The 15975-nt window shown below is 31.5% G+C and overlaps 1 protein-coding gene across 1 annotated transcript; it reads left to right on the forward strand.

The window, feature by feature from the left end:
* Positions 1 to 658: 658 nt before the first annotated feature.
* Positions 659 to 15975, forward strand: LOC147075078 (multicopper oxidase 3-like). The gene is made up of 10 exons (XM_085943304.1): positions 659 to 716; positions 2500 to 2665; positions 4097 to 4220; positions 5863 to 6073; positions 6312 to 6529; positions 7678 to 7794; positions 8910 to 9030; positions 12765 to 12989; positions 14252 to 14476; positions 15851 to 15975. The coding sequence occupies exons 1-10, from the start codon at positions 659 to 661 to the stop codon at positions 15973 to 15975; spliced, it is 1590 nt and encodes a 529-aa protein (XP_085799430.1).

Here is a 15975-nt window from a genome sequence, read left to right on the forward strand (position 1 = left end):
TTACTTATGCAGTCAGAAAACCAATATTTCAATTTTAATATTTTTTTTAACTTTATATAATGTACCACAGTAAGCTGGTTTTTTATAACAAATAACACTTGAATTCTAATTAATTAAAGATCGCACTATACTATGCTAAAAAATACAACACAAATTGCTGAAAGTATGTTCACTACAAACTTACATTTCTGTGTTCTAGAATCAAAATCTTGTCTTTTCGACCATTGAAATAATACTGTTGTTTTAAGAATTTGAATAAATTATAATATTACATTATAAACAAATTATGGTTTTGCTTTTTTTCCAACTTAAGCGCAGTGTAAATGAAAATTCTACCATCAGTAATATTGTGAGTTCATTAATTATGATACTTATTTTTAGATTATTTTTTAAAACAGTCATTCAAACCAAATTAATTATTTTTTTTATTTATTTAATAATACACAATATTTTGAAAACATTTTTTATTCATTGAAAATGCAAAAACAAAACTGGAAGATCATCAGACACAATCAGAAAAAGCATTAAAAAGTGTGCAAAATTTGACTTCAACTTTTGGAATAAGATTTAGTCGTTAAGTTTTCATAGGATTTTTTCTAATACGTATTGATATATTAGAGAGATTATTATAAATTGTAGATTATATCATATTTTAGTTATGGCACCATACGACAGTATTGAGATCAAGTGCTTTCTGTGGATACTGGGTGTGGCTGGTATGACTTTAAGAGTACGAACGATGAAGCATTTTATCAGATTACAAGCTTAGAATCCACATTGAACCCAGTTAAGTTAGTGCTATGGATGACTTAAGATAGTCTCAACTCGGCTTGCACTTCCTTAAAGCCAACCGAATTTTGTCGTTTTGTTCGTGCTAAAGACTATCCACAAGATATATACAGTATAACTATGGGATACTAGCACAGATTATTAAAAGCAACGTGTAGTCACCAAAATGATCTGACCAAAGAGCGCACATGGACTAAGAAGAAGAATTTTGTTAAACATATTTACATGTAAACACAATAATACATCTTACCTTATCACTGTCTTTATTAAAAATAACTAACATTACTAATTAATCGAGCACAAAAAAACTTACAATAATAATAATGAATTGTAATTGCCATTTATGTACTTATAACGATAATAACTACAAATATTTACAATAGTATTTCGTTCAAGGGAAAAGCAAATAAATTCACAATAGTAAGTTTACACAAGAAAATAACAATTACAATAATTATATTAATACTTTTTTGCACACCGCTTTCGAATCAATATACAATAATATATAAACCAACTACTAAACTGTACTGAATATACTTGTCTCTGATAGTTTGATACAACCATTAATTTGTTATAGTTGTTTGAAAGTGTTCTTCAAAAATGGCCAACTTTCGCAAAATATTGCTATTTTTCTGTGTTTTGGAGTTTATACTGGCATATTCAAATGCCCAAGAACGTCCCATTATAGGTATGTAATAATTATACAAAATAATAATTAAACGTATAGGTACCTTACTAACGTATAAATAAAGTTTAAAAATAAAAAATATGTGCTTCAACAACATATTATTGTTTTGCAATCTTCAAAATTTACTTTGTACGCTAGTACATCTTTACGTAATTTACAGAATATTTTCTATCTGTGAATAATTAATTCTAATTGATTTTTTTAAAATGACATAATTACCAGACAGAGTTAACTTTACAGAATGATGAGAGAAATATATTATATGGCTATGTATACATTAGAGGTTATAAGTTCTTATGACGAATGATTGTTAATTATTTGCTGTAACATTTTGGGATGATGAGGTTTGTGAAAATAAAATCGGTGTTCTTTGAATGTTGTGAGTAACGAGTTTATTTGTCGATACAAGAATAAATAAATACAATGATAAAGATGACAGAGTGATTTTATAATCACGGGTACTGATGAGATTGACTATATTATTTAATTTAGGAGTGATGTACCGAGATGTTACTATAACCAAAAGACTGGACTCGAAATGAGTAGTGCGCCGAGTGATGGACTCGAGTGAAGTGAAGATTTATAGATTATCCTTACTATTTATGCAAATGAGGTTCATATATTACAAGAGAAATAATAGTCGCAATTAAACAAATCATAATAGATCCTACTGATCTAGTGATGATTGAGGAAATGTTGAAAATAGCTTCCGTTCCATTGTTTTATTTTGACAACAAAACATACATATTATTGACGTATATCACCTTTGTAATGCTGTGTGTTATGATTGTTATAAACATAATACATATATTGAAATACCGATATGTTTGGTAATCAATATGAAGTATTGAAAATTCTTAATTTACAATAAACTACATTATCAAATTTCTGACAAATAATAAATACTGGATTATATATATATCGACTTATATTAGATAATCTATTCATGAATAGGGTGTTCGACAAGATGATACACTCTCTTAAAAAAATAACGGTATCTCATAATCGTAATCCCATTTCAGAACTCCCCGATGATATTGATTTAAACGATTTGGACCGATATCTTAAAACGAATACAGATGGAGTAGATTTCGAAAGCACTGATTGCAAGAGGCCATGCATAGCTGGTGCACCAAAAAGAATTTGCTATGACACATTCCGTGTCGAAAATTATGCGGCTATGGGAGCGTAAGTGTAATTTAAATATTCCTATGTAATAATATTTCCGGATGCCATAATTATTATTAATAATTATGAATGTAGGTACCCATATAATTAGCTGATATTAATTATTAGCCAATCCAACTATATATCATGGTAGGTACTGATATGAAACGGAAGTGGAAAAGTTTGTTAAATCCACGGATTAGGGGAAATTCAATATTCAGTATATTTGGCTTATAAATTGATTGGAGTAACAATTTGACAAAAAAACGTGGCAAAATAGATTTAAACGCAACGGTAAAGGCTTGAGAGATAGTTTCTGACTAACTAGTTACCCTTTATCCTTTATCCACTCAGAAAAAAGTAGGTAACGGTAGTTTTTCACTTCTTTATTTCGCTGTGCATCCCGGTGTAGCATTCCTCTATCGACTTTTAACAGTTACAAATATTATTATGTCCGAATTCTTTTCTTCCCAACTCTGTCGATTGTAGGATTTTTGATGCGGGATTTAGGCATTTAATATTGTGATATTTGGTATCAGTACATACAAAAACACTTATACTTTTCCAAACGTATTATTATTAATTGTTATTTAATATTATAAATTATTATTTAAATATATTTATAACATGACATTTAAAACAAAGAAAAATATGCAGTATTAGAAATATTATATAAAACGTAAATACAAAAATTATAAAGCAGATACATGGAAGAATACCAAATTAGCTAAGTATACCCTACTAAAAGAATTCATAAAACGAAGCCCACCGAGAGAACGAACAAGTAATATTCCCGATTTATAAGATAATTATTATCAGTGACACACAAGTCAATACATCAATAATAGCATAATTCTCATTTACACCGCGTATAAGTCTGAAAAAATACGTAGCCAACTATAAATAGTAGATACCATTAAGTATTTAAATTACAGTAGGTGTCTAAGCATATCTAAGAGAAAACCAGTTACCATGGATAGTATCTATACAACCTCAAGTAACGTAGTCTCAAAATGCAATATTATATTATCCAAATTAAATACCTAACATCTTCTATATTGAAATAAATTATAGTGATGTTTGTGCACATCCAATGTACCTATTTTAAAAACACTATCTCACGTAACCCAAGTATCTCAATCAATAGTTGTTGGTGACAGTTGAATATATTACAAATTGAATGATAATCTCTTAAAATGTTTTAATTGCCAAATCATGGAAATGCATCGTTTTAATAATTTTAAGAAAAACGGAAAATGTTTTGTAATTATAGTTTATTTTTATCATTCATTGATTTCATTGGAAAATGTACAAAACATAATAATAATTAATCTTTCGTAGATGAAATTGATGAGTTCAACAAAAAACCTAATTTAATAATGTTGTCAACTGTTGTATGGATAGTTCTTAATGTGGTATAATTTAAATTTATTAAAACTCAATATATTCCAGGGCTTGCGGAAATTGCTCGAGAGGTGTCCTATCTGACTGTTATTTGCCTCAGTGCATCCCAGCTGATGGATTTGAAAAATCTCTCGTAACAATGAACAGACAGAGTCCTGGACCTTTAATTGAAGTGAGTAAACAATCCATTAAAATACAGCTGTAGGTTATTTAAATATTAATTGTCTTTGGTAGTAGAAGCTTACTTAAATACCTCTAAACATTTAAACGTTATTCTGCAGTCTTCCGATAGCAACTTCCGTATCACCACATCATCGTATCATTCTACGGGAACCCTTCCAAGATCATTACCATAATCAAATGCCTGCACGAGAATAGCGAGTGCAGTGGCAGAATTGGTGACACTGCAACGGAATAGTTCGGGGTCACGACCGGAGTCAGACAGGGTTGTGTCGTTGCTCCGTTTCTCTTGAACGTCTTTTTTTATTTCATACTACGGAAGTCAATACCACCTGACTGAGTCATACCTTTTATTCCCACGGTGAAGCTATGTGACTTGGAATACGCCGATGACGATGTTCTATTCGACAAATTCTATAAGAGACAATCGATAGTTTGTATGACAACTCATCTCGCGTTGGTTTGAAAATCAACGCGAAGAAAACTAACATTTTGTGTAATAAGACCTCTCCTGATCCAGACTTTCCTCTGAATCATATCGAGAGCATCGACAGTTTTAAATACCTGGGGTACATATCACGGGAGATGGCATTTTGCGGAAAGTGTAATATGACTTTAGGAGCAACGAGGAGATAAGAGAAATCACCAAGCAGCCTCTCATTACGCGAGAGTGAAGAAAGACGTTGGACCTGGCTCAGCCACGTGCTGCGGATGCCAGAAGAAAACCTCAGCCTAGTTTACCTTTTCTTCAAACCGACCGGATTTTGGCGTCATAGAAGGCCGCTAAAAACTATCTATAGTGTATACGGCGGAGCTACGGAAAGCTAGTTTGACCTGAAAAAAAACAAGAATACTGGTGAGCGACAATGACTCTTGAAGACGCCACATGGTATCCATATGCTCCAACTAAGGGGCGAATATGGCTTAAATAGTCCTGTAGCCGATAGGTTATTACGATTATCAAGAATCCTGATGTGAAAATAGCAATATCATGATTATTTAGGTTCTCTTTAGTGTATCTCCAAAAATAACTGTAATTACAATTCGAAGCTTGTGATATAATATATATATCTGACTAAAATCATAGTATCAGCGTTTGTTAAAAGAATCAGCAAATTATAAATAAAAAAAAATCAATTTTAATTTTTTCTTTGACGTCTGGTCTGGTCTTTGGTCTGACTTGCCAAATCCCATCATGATATAAAACATAAAAACTGTTAAATCAGTTAAAAAGTATCTTTTCTATGCAAGTAAAGTTTTGATTACACAGACAATCGTAGAATAAGAATTATTAAAAGAATAATATTGTCTACATTGAATGAGTAAGTCTGTTTGCTGAACGATTTAAAACGAAGTAAATAATTATAGTCACCTTATCTAATCATTGTCTGATTTCGTTACATATTTATGTAAAAATACCAATATTTTTTTTAAATTGGACATTATGATATGAATAATAAATCATTTATTCCGAGGTAAGATTCTTACAAACACGAAATTAACGTTAACTGGTGTCGTATTACCTTGATAATGCCAACTTGTCAAATACTTGAAAAACTTATTAAGTTTACGATACTCAAAACTATTTTTATATGGTTATTTTTTCTGAGATATATCTTTAAATTGAATTCCAGGTTTGCCAAAATGATTTGGTTGTAATTGACACGCAAAATCTTATGCATTCTGATACATACTCTATCCATTGGCACGGAATCTTGCAAAAACGCACCCCTTATATGGATGGAGTCCCTCACGTAAATCAGTGTCCAATCCAACCAGCAACGAGCTTTCGTTACGCATTTTACGTAGAAGACGCTGGAACGTTCTTTTATCATTCACACTCAGGTATATCTTCACTTACCACATATATTAACCCTTACACTTAAGAATCACGAACACCAAGGTTTTGAGAAAATCAACAAATTTATTTTGATCTCACCGTTTACCGAGTCAGGAGACTTCGAATACAAGGCCACAGTCTTACTTACTGGACTATAAAGATGATATAATATATTATATAGATTGTATAGTCTCAAAAATATATTTAGAACCATCTTTACTCTATTTTTATGATATTTTTCAGGAGTACAACGCTATAATGGAGCCTATGGTGGCCTGATCGTTCGGAAGCCAGCAAGCCTCGATATAGCGGCCAACTTGTATGACAGAGATGAACACACCATTATTGTCGCTGACTCTTCTCATGACGCACCAGAAATGTTCGCCATTGGGCTTCCTACAAGACAACCTGGACTCCAGCCGGAAGCAGTTTTGATAAACGGACGAGGAAAATATTTAGTGGTGCATATTATGTTTTTATTTATTTTGACACCACTGGTGGTAAATTGTCGTCCTATAAGATCGTGGGTTCTGGGTTCGAATCCCGGATTAGGCAAAAAAATACAAACGGCTCTCCATAGAAACTCATACCGACTGCTTAATCTGCAAACCGATTAAATCCATTTAAGAAAATTCTTCAGGAAGGAGAAAAATCTTATTAATTAAACTATCGAGCGGAATTTACAGTTTCAAAAATACATTTGGTTTTTTTTTTTACAAATAAGTTGCACTATGAATTAATACACTATTTTTGCTTCCTTTTTAAATAATAAAGAATATTTATATAAAGAACAAACTTGTTCCATTTACGATATTGTAAATTTGACACCTGCAGTTGACTGTTTTGTGTAAATAACAATAACGCATTTATTTAGAAGTTTAAGAGTTTGAAATTCTGTGTGACCATAGAAAACACGTTATTCGGTCAAAAGTGCTCTTAGTTGGTTTGCAGATTAAGTGGTCGATATGATATTATATATAATATATTATCATACAGAATAGTAGTAATAATATTACGATTATCGTCACTTTTACGCTAGGACAACTTTTTAATGATTTTTTTCGAGAGCAAACAAAGAGTATTTTGACAATATTATAATAAAATTGAAATTATGAAAATACAAAAAGAATGCCCCAAAAATTTTAATTTTATGTAATAGGGTTACTGCCAAAAGTTATTAAGTCTCATAACATGTAATGGAGTTATGCCCATTTTAATAGTTGACATATTTTATAAAATCAATCTAAGCCTAAATCTTATTGAATTTATGTTTATTTAATACTTTGGAGAACCTTAATTAAAATATTATTTCATAATGTTAATAATCAGCCCACATTATCTTAGAATTAAACACAAAAGGTTATTTATGAAACGGTTATATTCGTTTTGTAATTTATTATTAGAATACCTTTATTTAAAACACAACAACCGATAGCCAGAATTACTACATTAATATTTTGAATTATTCGTTGTTGACTAAAAAAATTGGACGTTGCTAAGTTAACGTTTGGTTTGATACTGAACATTATTATATAATAATAACATAATTATGTTTAAAGAAATATCTGTCCATTAAGTGCCTTCTTATAATCTCATATTACATTTTCAGAGCGCTACTCAGCAATTTACTGTATCTCCATATGAAACATTCTATGTGAAACAAGGGCTAAGATACAGATTTAGAATTATTAGTACATCCAGTACTTCGTGTCCCATACAAATTCAGGTATTTATTAAGCACGTTATATTAAAATTTATTTCATATTGAACTTATTAATTTATTATAAATACTTAGACGAAAATATTTTTGATAAATGTGCATCAATCCAGCAATATCTATCTTAATATTATAGTTAAATTTGTTAATATGCGATCAAGCGGGAATGACGTTATACTTTACAATTCCTGATGCTAATTTCAACACAACAATCATTTAAACAAAACTTTGAAATACTATTAGACAAATTATTTAAGTTAATTCTTCTTCATCTACTTCTTTCACTCTGTCACGCCCTAGCATTGGAGCATAGGGTAAGCACAAGTTTGCGCCACTTTCCTTGGTCCATCGCCAACTCTCGTGCCTCTCCCCATGCCAGTCCTGCAGCGCATGAATCACTATTATAGCACCACTACAGGGTGAGGAAAAACCAGCCACGGTTACGGAACCTTTGAGAATGTGCCACAAGGATACGAAGTATCGCACTTTTTTACTGAATTCAGGCGAGGTCGTCAAGATGGAATCGGGGGTCCGAGGCTTCCCTGTCCTTGATTAAAGTTAATCTGTCGGGTTTTAGGGTGTGCCAGTGATCATCCCACAATACCCTTATTCACTGGTTAGGTTATGGCCTTAAGGCCCGTGAATATGTTCTGGTTTTTTGTAAGGGTTTTCCTTCCCGTAACTAGAATGTTCAAATTTTAAGGCGCTGGTATTTTGCCTTGCATCCTTCTCTATCTTTCACAGAATGTTGCATTATCTAGGGACCCCCGCGAAAAGGTTAGAGGTAGGATTTGTTGACAGAGTAATCATGCATAGTTGACATACTCATCATTTCAAATGGAAATACACCTGATCTGGCTTCAGGCATATACCCCACTGAAGTTATTTATACTAACCTTTACTTTTTACAAACTCATTCAAAGTTGGCTCCGGCTCAATTGTTTAAGGAAAATGAACACAGTGAATGTCACCACTGTTTTATTCTATTATTATGTTTTCTTAAATCTTTTATGATTGCGTAAACTATCGGCGGAATATGTCAATACTTTTAATGTCACTAAATTACATTGGAATAATAGGGATGTAACTGTACCTATTTATTTGATCTTTTGTGCCTAAAATAGATCGAAAATCATAACATGACAATCATTGCTACTGACGGCAACAATGTTAATCCGGTACAAGTCGACACATTGGTTATCCTGACAGGAGAGCGATACGATATCGTAGTAACGGCTGACCAGGGTAATATAGGATCAGGCATGTTTTGGTTCCATGCAAAGTCTGTTGGGGGCTGTGGCGCCAGAAGGATTTTCCAGGTGAGTACCTACCATTTTCTAAAATATTTAATTTAAAAAAAAATACAATTAATTAGGATTGAAGGAGTTTATCTAATTAACCAGGAAAATTTACGGAATATTTTTTTATGAGTGACTTGAACTCAATAAAAAAGATGTATTAAAAGTGTCACAGTTGTCATGTACGTACGAGTACAACACGTTCATTGAATTTTTAAAAGTGTTAAGAGAAATACGAATTTAGAAAATCATACTGGTATATTATATCCAAAAGACTTCTTATTTATAGTATATAATAACTTCTGGACTATTCTTACATATTGTGAATTGTTCGTTAAATAGAATTTCACTGAGAATTGCATTAGTATGTTAGTAGTACTATATAATATTACATAAATATTATATTTCAAAACACTTGATTCACAGAAAGTTCTTCTAATGATTGATAAATATATTATTAAAACCTATATCTAAGGATTAAAATATCGGTATTTCAAAACCGGTAGGTATCCCAGTATTTTTAGATACCGAAATACCGGTTTTAAAAATCAGACAATACCGATATATTCGGTATTAACAGTGCAAGCACAATGTATTAATTGTGTCGCTGAGTTTCAAAACCCGCTATAACATTTTTTCATTATGTTGAGAAAATCAATAAAAACTTTTTGAACTAAAAGGGTTTTTGAATGTTTCAGTAGTATTATAGCGGGATTTGACAGACACATTGATTTTGTTTCATAAATGACAGTAAAAAGTGTTATAGCGGGCTTTGAAATTTAGCAACACAATTAACATAAAAACAGGACTGTATTTGTTTGTCTTATTACGCAATGTTTGGCTTACTTTCATGGCCCTTCATCGTCTTTGGTGACCAGCAATGACACATGCTGTAAAATATTAATATTTTAAAAAGATTTTTAGTTTACTACTATTTGTAGATAATTCTGTTTTTTTTCAATTATTTTACGACTACTGGTATTCATTAGGAAATACCCTTATAAATATGTACATTCGGTACTGCAATGCCTACCTATACCTTTAAAATATAGTTGACGACTCAATGCATTCATTAGCTGAAGTTGAGTCAGCTCTATGTAAAAGTTCCTAAAATTGTATAAGTCCCTTGTTAATTTTAAAACTCTTTATATCAATCACACACATAGTAAATTTGTTTGTTTTTAGTACTTGAAAATAATGAACACAATATTTTTTTTTTTTTTTAATAATAATTATTATTTGAATATTTTTTATAGACAGCTGTTATTTCTTACCTAACGACTGCGACTCTAGGATTAATCCCTTCAACAATTCCAAACTACACTGGATATTCTCAAGCTGTGGTAAGAAATAATAAATCAAATTATATTTATTTTTTTACATATAGTGAACGTTACAAATTATTAATTTAATACGATCACGACATGGTATTTAGAAACAAAGAAATATTGTTACAACACTATTATATAAAAATAAATATATCACTATTAAATATATTAGTAGAAACGTGTAAATACAAAAAAAATATACAAGGAAGTACACCGAAGGAGAAAAGAAGACCATATTTTAAGAATTTATGGAACACTACCCAATTAAACTCATCCTCACGAAAGTAGAATATGTCAGTTTCAGAAATGATTTGGTTGAACAGAGTTACTGCCCTCCCAATTGGCATTACCAAAGTAAGGTTAGTTCTGCACCTTGGGAGATTAATCAACTGATGGTTTTGATTTCTTAGATAGTTACAGGGACATACAAAAATATAATTTATCCTCTTAACTACTGTACTCAATAGAAAAAAAAAATATAAATTTGTTTTCTAATGCAACTAAAAGCGTAATACATAAGGTTTCTTGGTATTTCATTTACCGCTTTGTATCTTTAAAAACAGTAAATGTTATAACCAACTATTCTACACCCATAGTGATCGAGTATATAAGGCGATAAATCGGGTAATAAGTAGGTAATAAGTCATGTCGTTTTTCAATTTATGTTTAACCTCGTACAATAAACAATGATTTGAGTTACCCCATCTCCACCTGTCATGTATTAATTATATGCAGCCGTGATTTTTGCACGGTCGTTTTCCATGACGCTATAAACGTGTTGGAATAAAAAGATGTTGGTGCAACACTTTCTAGTGCTGAAAAGAAACCGGACGAGACTGATGTAGCAACAATGCACCTTGTTGCTTAAAGAACGATTTAAAAAAATAATCTTGAACTCCTCTGCCGGCATTAATTATCTTAAGTGCCATGAAAAACCCTATTAACCCATGTACTTGAAATCCGCCAAAGCAGAGGAGTCATGAGTTGAAAGTGCTGAATCTAGTGAGGGATCAGAATTATTCCATCCTTCATATGACGCAGCTAATTTTTCAATTGCAAGTTGGTCTTGTTTAATATCAAGTCGGCGAGTCCAATTGAGTCCATGTGTGAGTGGACCCTGGCAAACAGCTCCGCTCGGACGGATTCCATCAACGATTAGTTCTAGAGGAAACATGTAGTAAACAAATACGTTTGTCATCGTTTGGTAGATCCCAAACGCCTCGACTGCCATTTATCAAGTGCTATCTTGTAGACTAACGTGCTGACGTGCTAACGTGATGCTCTTGATGGTGGTGTTGATCCCTTTCCAAGAGAAAGGTAATCGATTCTGGATATGCAGGTCAAACGTTAGCACCCCTGTCAGCATAGGACATGCGTATGATCATGCTGTCATGTAAGCTTTTATAAATGAGATCAGCGAGAGTCGCTATCCGATAATTAAAGTGCTTCTTAATTTAGAAAATGATTTTAGTTTAAGGCGCCGCTAATATTATTATTAATATAATTAAGTGATTGGTTAATTAAATACTTATAAATGTATTTTATTCTAGACCATGAACAACTTAGTGCAACCATGTACAGCAAACGCAGGCAACGTCTGCATCAAGGACTTGAAAGCGCCCGAAGGACCTGATTATTACGATGGTCCCTATGATCAAAAATTCTATGTCAATTTTGCCATAAGGCCGATGATTACCAGCCAGTTTTTCAACAATAGAACTTACCTCCCACATTACAGTAAGTAATAAGTGATGTAAAAAATAAATGTATAATTTAATATAGATATTAATATTTTTTTTTATTTTTTTTTGTTAACTGTCAATTCATGGTGGAACTGCATTGTATTGTTGTTTTTATTTAATAAAACGCATTTTTTTATATAGTACTTATTCCACTTTAATTAATATATTAGGACCGGTTTCGTCCACCTCAGTGAGACATTTTCAATTTTAGAATAAATAATAACCATGTCCTTGCTTTTTCGTACAAGGTGGTTGTTAGTAATTTTGAACAATCAAAAACACCCAGAAATCTCGGGTGGAAGGCCAGCGCCTTACCCACTGCACCACGATAGAATATTACTAAATGTATATAAAAATATATATTATGTTTGCTAAGATGCGACTAAACCTATGATACACAAAAAAGAGAACCATCCATAACATGCATGGCTATTACAATTTGAATTTTGACAAAACGTGACCTAAGTATTTTTATCCGGCAATCACAAAATAGTTTTTACCTAAAATTAAATGGTATTTATTACTTACCCTTCTTACGTCTTTATTGGCAATATACTTTTTTACTCTTTGGTCAAAGATACATCGTGATTAAAATCATAACTTTCTTTCAGATATCAACAACCAAAACATCTTCTTAGGAACGATGAACGACATTTCTAACGTTGCCCAATCTTCACCACTTCTGAGTCAATTCAAAGATGTCGATACTTCCAAATTATGCAACGCTGGAAATACACCTGCATACTGCAATGATTTGCAGATTTGCGTATGCACTCATATGCTAAACATTACACAAAATGCGCTTGTCGAAATAGTTTTGATCGATTCGGCCCCGAGTAAGAACGTTATTTTAATTATACGTAGTCATAATTAATTGCATGACATTTTTAAGCATCATCGTCAGGGGCGCGACAATCCAGTGTGGATCTTGGCTTCCACCAACAGCTCTCTCCATTTGTTCCTATCCAGTGTAGCCGCTTACCAATTCGGTACACCCAGAATATGGCAGTCACTGGCAGCTCCATCCAACCAGCAAATTTTTGGCCTGCCCCTTCTTCTACGCCCTATTGGATTGCTAGACATCATTTTCTTTGCCGGTTCATTGTCATTCATACGGTGCACATGACCTAGTCATTGCAATCTTCCAATCTTAATTGATAGAACTGCGCTGCAATCTTCGTACAGCCCGTAGAGCTTAGCATTATATCTTCTCCTCCAACTGGTGATAATAAAATATTTAAGCACGTGATAATAATATGTATCTGTAAAATTGCGGGAGTGAGCAATATAATTTAATTGGCGTGGTACAGTGATAGGTTAAGTCCTGTTTCACAGCAATTATTATCGCATCTCAAAATCTTGCAACCATTTGCCATATAAACAATGATCTCGCGATAATAATCGATGAGTGTAAAACCGAGGTAAGGTATCCGATCAATATACGTTACGATACGTGTGTGGATGTTCCATTTAAATAGTGTAATAATATGAGGATTTCAATAGTAATAAGTAAAGTTGCTAATAATTGACATAAATTCTTTCCCACGTAAAATGAGACATTTGGTAGTTGTCTCATTAACGGATACGTTGAAGTCGACGTAAAGTCGGACAACTACAGTTCTACCAAAAGTAAATGATTTAGAAAGAATGTAATAATGAGTAAATAAACTGTGTATATTATTTATAATACTCCCTGGATTTCAGGTGCCTAGTAATAAAAACATAGAAGTTCAGTAGAAAACAAAATATTTTTACTTCAAATAGCTCTCCTGTAAAATAACGTTTTTGTAGATATCCGACTTTACGTAGGGACCGTCGATATAGTCCATTTGTTATTAAAAATCTCACACAAATATATTTCTTCCATAATCCGTCGTCCGCTTTTGCGTGTATAGATTAAAGTAACGAGTGAGAAACATCAAATAAAGATATTTTAGCAGAGAGAAATAATCTTTTTGTACCAAAATAATTTTACTTCTACTTTATTATTACAGTAGAGTCAGAATTTTGTAGATTAAACGATGTCTTACATCATTAATGGGTATTAAAAGTTAACATAAAGATGAGAATTATTAAAATATATTGATTTTTATTCCAGATTTGTCTACGGTGGTTCATCCTATTCACGTTCACGGATTCAAGTTTATTGTCGTATCTGAAGGACAGTTCCCAAGCCCTAATAATCCACTAACTGTTGAAAGGATAAAGGAATATGAAGCTGCTGGATTATTAAAAGGAAATAACACAGAACCTGCTGTAAAGGATACAATTGGAGTCCACACCCAAGGTTTTGCAGTTATAAGGTTCAGAGCTGATAATCCAGGTAATTTTATCATCATAATATATTCAATTAAAGGTAGAAGTTTGTATTGTCAACTATTAATTATAATTATTATGATTATTATTTGTGTGTGTTGAAACACCAGTTTATTTAACATTCTATGTTATAATAATACACATACAATTTGAATTCAAAGGAAGAGAATGTATTATTGAATGGTGTGGTTTCCTCTTATAGAATCTTAAATAAAAAAAATTTAATGTAAATTCATCATGGATAAAAATAACGATCGGTACCTATATTTAAACCCGAATTTATTATTATATAGTAACTTTTCACTTAAAAAAATTCTTCTGTTTCTGAGAAAACAATTATATTACCTAATATAAAATTAAAATGGTTAATGACTAAACATTCCTGTTAAATGAATTAAATAAAACAAAACAAAAGCAATACATAGTTGGATAGTTTATTATTATAAGTAGCTACCTAATTATTTCCAAGTGATATGCGGCAATTTTTATTTTATCTATTTTTTTGTATCTTTTGCATTATACTGAGTACTTTGATTCCTTCTTGGTACCTCGATTCAAATCACACAAATTCCGATATGCAAATTAACTATGTATGATTACTAAATAATTTTGTTGTAAGACGCACAATGTTTATTAGTGTAAGCACATTAGCACGAATTCAGTTTTAAGTCCGAATTCGATTAAATATATATATTATTATATCTGAAGTGATTTTACGAGTAACAATGTATATTGAAAACTTATATTCAAGTGGTTGATTTAAAATATTATTATATTATTTTTGGAAACGTTTCTGTAGTCATATGTGATTATAATATTATATAGATCGACTGTAGAAAGGGAAAAAGAGTTTTTTTCAAAATAGGTTTTATTTGATAAAAAAAAACATCGAACACGGTATACGGTGTTAGATGTAAGCAGTAAATGCCGAATTATTTATCTTAATATAGCTTGTATTAAAAAAACTAAGCGAAGTGGGAAAAAATACTTTTTATTGGTTTTTCTTTAATTAATAATATCAGATTGGAAAAATAAAATACCAAATTATTATAACATCAATAATTATTAAATCTGTTCATGGTGTTATTGGCAATCGTGTTGTAGATATAAATTATTCCAGCTATTTAAATTATAGTTACAAGTCAAGATAAATATTAAAAATTATTGAATATCAATTTACTTCTCCGTTGATAAAATCATCATCATTTCAGTCTTTTTAATTTTTATAATCTTTTGTTATGTAGGTACCTACTCTTAACATTATTATTTACTTTGTTCACTACTAGTCGTAGTGTCAAAGATATATGTATAATTAGACAGCATATTCAATACATACAATCTATGAATATTCCAAGAAGTAATATAATATTTATATTTTCAGGAAAGTGGATGGTTCATTGTCACATAGAAGATCATATGGTGTTTGGAATGAATCTCATATTAAATGTCGCAGGAGATGTTCCCCCTGTTCCTAACAAATTTCCGACCTGTGGAAATTTCCACTAA

The sequence above is a fragment of the Rhyacophila brunnea genome, unplaced genomic scaffold, assembly GCF_057557595.1.
Source record: "Rhyacophila brunnea isolate RB1 unplaced genomic scaffold, BYU_Rbru_1.0 scaffold_15, whole genome shotgun sequence".
NCBI classification, from domain to species: Eukaryota; Metazoa; Arthropoda; class Insecta; order Trichoptera; family Rhyacophilidae; genus Rhyacophila; species Rhyacophila brunnea.